Source organism: Panthera uncia (genome assembly GCF_023721935.1).
Source record: "Panthera uncia isolate 11264 chromosome B3 unlocalized genomic scaffold, Puncia_PCG_1.0 HiC_scaffold_1, whole genome shotgun sequence".
NCBI classification, from domain to species: domain Eukaryota; kingdom Metazoa; phylum Chordata; class Mammalia; order Carnivora; family Felidae; genus Panthera; species Panthera uncia.
The window spans coordinates 42,009,735-42,018,211 of NW_026057582.1; the positions used below are offsets into that span (position 1 = coordinate 42,009,735).

At 32.6% G+C, this 8,477-nt stretch overlaps 1 protein-coding gene across 1 annotated transcript in view; it reads left to right on the top strand.

Moving 5' to 3' along the window:
- Nucleotides 1-4,651, top strand: part of EXOC5 (exocyst complex component 5) — a 59,206-nt gene extending 54,555 nt beyond the window's left edge. The window contains exon 18 of the mRNA XM_049611546.1: nt 581-4,651. Within this exon, the coding sequence (XP_049467503.1) occupies nt 581-769 (189 nt within the window). The 3' untranslated portion in view covers nt 770-4,651. The remainder of the gene's footprint in view (nt 1-580) is intronic.
- The last annotated feature ends 3,826 nt before the right edge of the window (nt 4,652-8,477 follow it).

The following is an 8,477-nucleotide window of genomic DNA, read 5'->3' on the forward strand; positions in this document are numbered from 1 at the left end:
GACTTACTGTCATTACTGAAAAGTTTACAACTTGTTGATATTGTAGCGAGACAGATCTAACATTTTCTAACTGGAAAAGTGTTGTTCCAATCATATTTTCAGTATTAACACATTTTTGCTTTGTGCTTTATTTTAGACAAGGCCATATTTCAGTTCCACAATTCAAATGACATTGTTGACTTTCATAACTAAAGCTGTATATATCACACATCAGGAAAATATGTTCTTTCTTCATGTACATCTCTCTGAAATCAGTTTTCCTTAAGGTTTAAATTATTTAAGAAAAGTGCTAAATTAATGATAACTAATTCTAATCCACAGAAGTATAAATGATTGTTAACTATTGAAGAAAACTGGCATACTATATATCTTTTCAAAAAGATTATACCACGTTTTTGTAATGTCTGAAATATTTGAGTTTTAATACTTTCTGAAGCTTTAAAATTTTTTTAATATATTGAACCTCTCCCACATTAGTAACTCCTGAATAACAGTAAATAAGTGAGAAGGATTAAAAACTAATTGTAAAACTAGAAATCGTTTTGTTTCAATGCTGTTTTTTTTTTTTTCCTTAATTCAGATCCCACTGGTATTACAGCTTTTTGATACTCTGCATGCACTTTGCAATCTTCTGGTAGTCGCCCCAGATAATTTAAAGCAAGTCTGCTCAGGAGAACAACTTGCTAATCTGGACAAAAACATTCTTCACTCCTTCGTACAACTTCGTGCTGACTATAGATCTGCCCGCCTTGCTCGACATTTCAGCTGAGGTTGAATTTACAAGGGAAACATGTTGTACTTCAGCAGGTCTTGGTTGACAGAAAGCACAGGAGATTTCTTATGACACAGCCAACATTTTATGGAAAAATGACTGTTTGGAAAAACAGCAGCCATACTTACCCTTGAGATTTTATTTGAAATTTGGACACTACCCAGCCATATTTTGCTTTTTTCCCCTTAAGTTAAATTTTAATTCCATTCTTGAACTTAACAAATTTCAAATTCTAAATTTCAAATTATGTGAAACTACGTGTCACTCTTTTCATCCTGGAAAATGCTGGTGTCAGAAGACAAATGAGATGTTATCACTGTTCCAGTTCATGTTCTTTGACATATTCCATTGGGAAGTTTCACCATCCTATTTTTCATTGATGGTAAAATACAGCAAAACTGCATTTATTATTTACCAATTTTTAAAGACCTTTTCAGCACTTGGTAATTGTTAACCAATTGTTATTTTAGGTTTTCTTAGAGAACTTTTGCCTCTTTCAAAAGGTTAACAACTGAGCATAATTTCTGTAGTTGGTTAATTGGATTTTTCCCTGAGGTACAACAATAGTATTCCAAGAAAAATGTTATAAACTGAACTAATATGATGAAATGTTTTATGTAGATATTAGGAGTGGATCAGAATACATCTGCTTTCTGGGTAAAAAAACTTAAAGTTTACTATTTCTTATTTCATAAACAGATTTTAAGCCAATGCTAGCAAGAAATTAATAAGTCTACCTTATTTTATATTTCACTTAAGGTAAGGTGGAGGACCTTAACTGAAGGACCATATTTATTCATTATTTTAATATTATAAGGGAAGTAAAGTTGAGGTATAGTCTAAATGGTGAATATGAGAAATATTGACAGTGTTTAGCAACAATGCAGCCCTTTAAGATTACTTTCTTAATACTAAACTGGAATAAGATGGGATGGCTGAACATTGATAATCTATTTTAAGGGGAATCAGTAATTGATAGATAGCATTATATATTCTAAGTCTGGAGACAAGCTTTGTGAAGACTGATTGCTTTTCAGATCTATAGTTTCTGTCATCTTTTTCAAGGCATTTCTGAAGCAATTCTTGAATGGAGTTAACTGAATTGGCTTAATATGGTGACATAATAAATCACTTATAAAATTTTAAACGTCAAGTGGAAATTTAGCAAGGCTATTTACTCTACAATCTCTCTAAACTTGCTCTGCAAGAATTCATTCTTATCTGTGTGTAGTATTTCAGTTCCCTTTGTGTTGTTCGCAATCTTCTAAGAACAGATAAACTTTAATGTTCAGCTCATTCTTGGCATTTTTTTCCTTTAATGTAGGCTTTTTGGCCTAATTTTGGCAAACTACTTTTCTTTTAAGACTATGTTTCTGAATAGTCATCAATCTTACCAAAACTTCCAGATCCAGCACTACCTACTGTTTAAGTTACTATTGACTGAATTTTCTTAATTTTCTGTTTAGCCCAGTGTTATCAAGGTAAGCAAAAGAAACAAAGTATGCCAACTTTTATCAAAGCATTTTAGAAAATTATGGCAGCTTTAGAAAGCTGTCTAGTTTTCTATTCCCTAGCCAAGGGGAGAGCCAGAACAGATTTTGGATACTAGAGAAAGTCATATGCTTGTACTATTGCCATTTTAGAAAGCTCTGATGTGAATTCAAATTATACCTCTGTTACTTAAAGCCAACAATTTTAAAGCAGTAGTTTTACTGGCCATTTGAACTCTTTGTACAGTGTCAATTTGTTAAAAAAAAAAAAAAAAAAAAAAAAAAAAACAAGAGAGAGAGAAAGAGAAAACAAAATCTTAAATAAAACACAAGAGAACATTTTAAGACTTCCAAATCAGAGAAGTGCTTCAAATTATTTTGTTTGGATTAATTTTTTTAAATGTAAAACATAAACATGTTGCTTAAATATTTTGTTAATTATTATTACCATGCTTGAATTTTGTGCAATATTTTCCATTATGTCCATTGACCAAGGCAGTGACAAAGAAAACTCATAAGTGAATACTTAATTTAGAAGTGTTAACATTAATGCTTAATAAACAAATTCCCTGCAATTGTTTTTTTATTTCACTCCATTTTTTACATGTTAAGGGTATCCATACTTAATTTTCTAAATTATTGCTATTTAAGTTTTTAAGATGTTCCTTATTTTTTATAGGTCTTCTCACCTCCTTTTTTTTTTTTAGAAGAAAAATACTTTTTTTTTTCTAAGATTAGAAATTTAACTGATTATCTTTCTTTAAAAAATTTTGTTCTATAAAGCCCTGTGCATTCCTTGCATTCTTTTTATTCCAATTTTTAAAGCATTTTTTATATTTATGACCACTATTAAATTTTGCCCACAATTTATGACTCAAAAAAGATGATCAATAAGTAAGATGTTTTTCAAATGCACATGATAAAATTTTAAGTAGCAATAATGGAACTTTGTATATTAGTAACATTAGACAACATTTGATTAAAGAGAATCCTTAATAGTTTTCTGCATTTCTACAGGAGCTAACAGACAATATCTATGTAATGTTTTGAAGTGGAAAATATGCTCCAAAACACTGCAAATTATTTTTCTGAAACTTAAGTATATTATGTTAAAATACAGGACACAGGTTTTAGCCTCTTTAAGTTATGGTATTGAAAATGACAGTCGACCACAGTAGATGAATAGTCCTTATGAAGAATTATAAAATAACAGTTGAATGAATCTTTAGACAGATGACTCATTGACTATTTCAAGACAAGTATTAGCCTCATTTTGAGCATCTCCATGGTTGCAAGTACCTAGCACCTAACTTTTTTAAAAAAGAACTGCTAAATACATTAACTTATGATATATTTAGATGATTTTCTTTCCTCTTTCACTTTAAATTTTCACTATCTGAACATCAGCCTTCTGGCTTACAGTGAAATAATTTTATTATTAGATTGATTCAAAGTGGAGAATGTACTGCTTCCTTAAAATGCCTTTTTCTCATCTAAGATGGTGAATATTTACAGGTATCCAGATAAAGAGATTTTGGTTCCTGAAATGCCACAAAACCTTTTAAGGTGGTCATGTTTATAAGTTAGTGCCTAAAACATGCTTGAACAACTGTTATGTGAGAGTCAGCAAGGTTCACTCTGTGCATAATTTGTTATTAACTTAAAAAGCTCAAATCTGGGATTTAACTTTTTTTTTATCAATACAAAAGTAGGTTTCATATTACCCACATACTATTCATTGACTCAGAAGTGTGAGGTACTTTCTAGAAGTGTACTGAATTCTCCTGATTTCTATTGGAGAATTTGATATCAAAAGCACTTTAAGCTTTCATCCAGTGAATTTCAGTATACTCAATTCGGTAGTACTTCTCTCCGCTTGAGAAACTCGGTCCTGAAATACGTTATGTGCTTTGGAGGAAAAGACCAGTTTATATTGTTAGAGTAAATAATTCTACATAAAGTAAAACAACAATTTTTAAATATTGATGCATAATAAAGATAATTCTAGCTACATTTATTGGTTCAAATTCAGTGCACTATGCTAATCATTTGTACACATGATCTCATTTGATTCCAAAACAGCCTTAAGAGTTGGGTAGTATTATCTCCATTTGACAGATGAAATATCTAAGCCACAAAAAACATTAAGTAGACCTGCTAAAGGTCTGTAGGTAATAAAAGGCTCAGATTGAAACCTAAATCTTTCTCACTCACTCTTGATGTTCTGTGCACTATTCTCCCTATGTAACATTAAATAGGTCTTTTATTTTGATAGACTCATTAGTTTTCCTTAGTCTAATTTCCTTCTCATTCAATGTTTGTTTCCCACTGTAGTGTTTAGGCTATGAAGTTGATACACAGGATCAGTATTTCATTTACTGTTGGATTTTTTAATGTTCCCAATGTGTGGTCATACTTTTTAAATTTGGTTTTTAAAATTTTATAAGTGGTCATGAAATTTTAATTTAATATTAAGTTTGTACTTAATAGAAATCTTTCAAAAAGTTCTCTGTAGTAGTATTTTACACAATTACAGTACTATATCTGCTTAACTTTTACAGAAGAAAGAGTCCAAGTGTTTTATAACATAGGAGTAAATCACAACTCTACCTTGGAAAATATGGGCAAATCAGTATTTCTACCTTCAAACACAGACTATTTTAATGTCATACGTTTGCCAATTGTGTTAATTATTTAATGCATTTGGTAGTTTTTAAATGGCTAATGCTGGAGTGAAAATATAGGGGGAAACATGCATGTTTAATCTTTTAAGAGTTAAGACTCTTAACTTTTATTCTTACCACTGGTCAGTCCTTTCTCTTTCCAAATTTAGGGAGGAAACAACTCCTCAAGTGTATATGAGAGAGAAACCTGACATGTTAGAGTGTGAGAATTTTAATTGGTGATTTGGAGCAGTTAGGCTGATAACTCTGGGCTTTAACAAGATTGATATTTTTGAATATTTGGCCCTGTATACTTTAACACTAATATTTGGGTGATAACAGTAAACTTCAGTTCTTGAGATGAATATCACTTGTGGCGGGAGAGAAAAGTAATTAACCATACTTATTCATTTTTTGAGTGTTTTTAGATGGTTGCAGTCTGCCTCACCGTACAAAGCCAATTTAAATATGAATATATCACATCATACTCCAAACAGCAAACAACCTCAGAGGAAAGTCATTTATTCAGAAGGCATAGATTTGTGCTAGACAGCAGTGATGCATTACAAATATATAATTATTTGCACTAATATTTGAGCAGGTGGAATGGATTAGAACATGGTCAACATTATGCTGCTGATAACATGTATTTTTCTATATTAATATGTACTGTGCAACATGTATTAAAATTGTCAATAATTCATTTTAGCCAGGATACTAATATTTATATTACTATGTTGAAGAAACAGTATCCAACTGAGCCACTTTTAATTTAAAAGTCTGAAACTGGAATTAAGTTTACTTTGAAAAACCACTTAAATTTATAATCACTGGAAGGTCAGTAAAACATAGAATTATCAGTGACTGGTGACTTAATTGGAAGAAGTGTGGAAGGTTAAGAATAGGTGTAGGAATCTGGAATGAGTAAGTTAAGTTTCATTTATTTATAGCTCAGATGAGTGACTTCCTTTTATTTTAACTATTAGCAATCTTAAATGAAGGAAAATGTCTTATCCCTTCCAGCGTATCTTCGTATTAATACTCTAAGTCTGCAGATTGGATGGAACCACCTCTGAGGAATTAATCTCAAATGGTGGATTTTCAAAATTTTTGGATTAAACTTTGAGAGGTAGGAAGCCTTCTTGGTGCCCCTGTAATCTTAAATAGGCAGGTACCTTTAAGTGAAACCATCCCTTTTTATCTGCCTATCATATTAATCTTTATACTGTGGGTAGATTTCGTTCCTTTGAACTGTAGTATTTTGTTGTGGCAGTTTTATCAAACCTGCAGCTTTTTGCTATAGAGAATAGTATCCACACAGAATCTAGACACTGCTGACCTAAGAGAACTGTGAAACTACCTCTAAGTATATTGTTTGCAAATGTTGTGTGCTATTTAGAGGATCACATGAGTTTATGTGAAAATACTTTAGAAGGAGTAATACTAAGTGCCTCTATATTAGGATTCTTCAGTAAAATGTATTTTCATTTTTTGCCACAAGGGGGAGAAGTTATTTTTATAGTAATACCTACATTTTTGTTTGATTTAAAAAAAAAAAATAGAACTCATATTGTTTTTCTCTACTGAACAGCACTTACGAACATTATCACCACCCTAATAGGAGTGAGTGAGTGAGTGAGTGTGTGTGTGTGTGTGTGTGTGTGTGTACGATTCTGAAAGTCGTGTGAAAAAAATTTCTGGGTCAATTAATGACAAAACTAAAACCGTTTTGAAGAACCTGTATGTGCACAGCAGACACAGGAATTGGACAAAGTTCATCATAATTAAAATTATGTTTTTTGGAGTTCTATATCTCATTGAATTACTTTATCAGCTCTTTAAGAATGATCTATTGATTAGTTCTCTGCATTCTGCTTTTTAAAGAAAAAATTTTGAAACAATCTCAAACTTACAGAAAGGTTGTAAATACTGTACAAATAAAATGTTTCTGCTTTGAGAGTAAGCTGCTGTCATGGTGCCCCATCACCCTCCAGTACTTTTACGTTTCCAAAAAGAAAGAATTCTTCCATATAACCACAATACAACCATCAAAATAAGGAAATTAGCGGAAATTAGCACTGGTGTATTACTTCCTCAGACCCTGCCCAATTTTCACTAATTGTCCCAGTGATGTTTTATAAAGATCCAGTTCAAAGTCACACGTTGTCTTAACGTTGCAGAGTCTCTCATTTCTTTGGCTCTGGAGCAGTTCCTCCGTCTTTCCTTGACTTTTGCTACCCTCGACTTCCATAGATTACAGGCCAATTATTTTGTAAAATGTCCCTAAATTTGGATTTATCTGTTTCCTTGTGATTAGATTCTAGTTGCATTTCTTTTGCAGGAATATTACTGAACCAATTCTGTCAGATAGTGCACAATTTCATTTTGCCCCATTTCTGATGATGTTCATTTTGATTTTGATCTCTTGCTTACCTATCATGCTTTTCCACTGTAAGGTTACTGGGTTTTTCTTTGTAAATATTTTTTGGGAAAATAGTTGAAGCTATGTATATATCCTGCACCTAATCAAATCTTCACTTTATTAATGTCAGTGTGAATTCATGGTTTTCTTTTTTCTTTTTTAAATGTTTTATTTATCTTTTGAGAGAGCATGAGCAGGGGAGGGGCAGAGAGGGAGGGAGGAACAGAGGATCCAAAGCAGGCTCTATGCTGACAGGCTGACAGCAGTGAGCCCTATGCGGAGCTCAAACTCCTGAACTGCAAGATCACGACCTGAGCCGAAGTCGGATGTCAACCATCTCAGCCATCCAGGCACACCCATGGTTGTCTAGTCAATAGGTTATAATCTGTTACTTATTTTGCATCTCAAATTGTCCTATGTTTGGGCACTGGGAGCCCTTTCACATTGGCTCCTATGCCCTTTTGATATGTTGCCATCATTTTTAAAGCACTTTCTTACTTCTAGCCACACAAGTTTTCCAAACTCTTCTTGTACTGCCTTTGCCCCAGCCTTAGAATCAGCTATTTCTCTACCATTTGGTGGGAATTGGTATTTAGAAGCCATGATTTTTGCGTGAGCTGTGCTTATCATGACTGAGGTGTCGTTACTGCTGCTTCTCAGGGGACAGTGCTATGGGGCTTTATGTGTGTATATACAGGCACATAATTAAGTTTTTTAAATTTACATACACATACACTCTCCTATGTTGACACCCTTCTCCACTTGAGCTCCAGCACCCCATATTGGGTTTCTCCTAGTCAGGAGGAAGCCTTCCTTACCCCATTCAGTTACCAGAGTTTTGGCTTTAGTATAAAGGGGAATGAAAAATGGTTACTACAGAAAGCATGGAAAGATTCTAAATAAAAATTACTCATAATTTCATCACTCAGAAACAATTATATTTTGGTGTGTTTTCTTTTACTGTAAGCAAATTAGTAAAGCCAAATCGAGAAAGGTTAAAGTGTTTATTCCAAAACATGGCACTTAACATTTTGAAGGAATTAAATTTGAAGTGCATGCATATGCATATGTTTTTCTGTATCTTTTGCTACTATGAGTAGTTGCTAATTACAGTACATCAGAGAAACTGC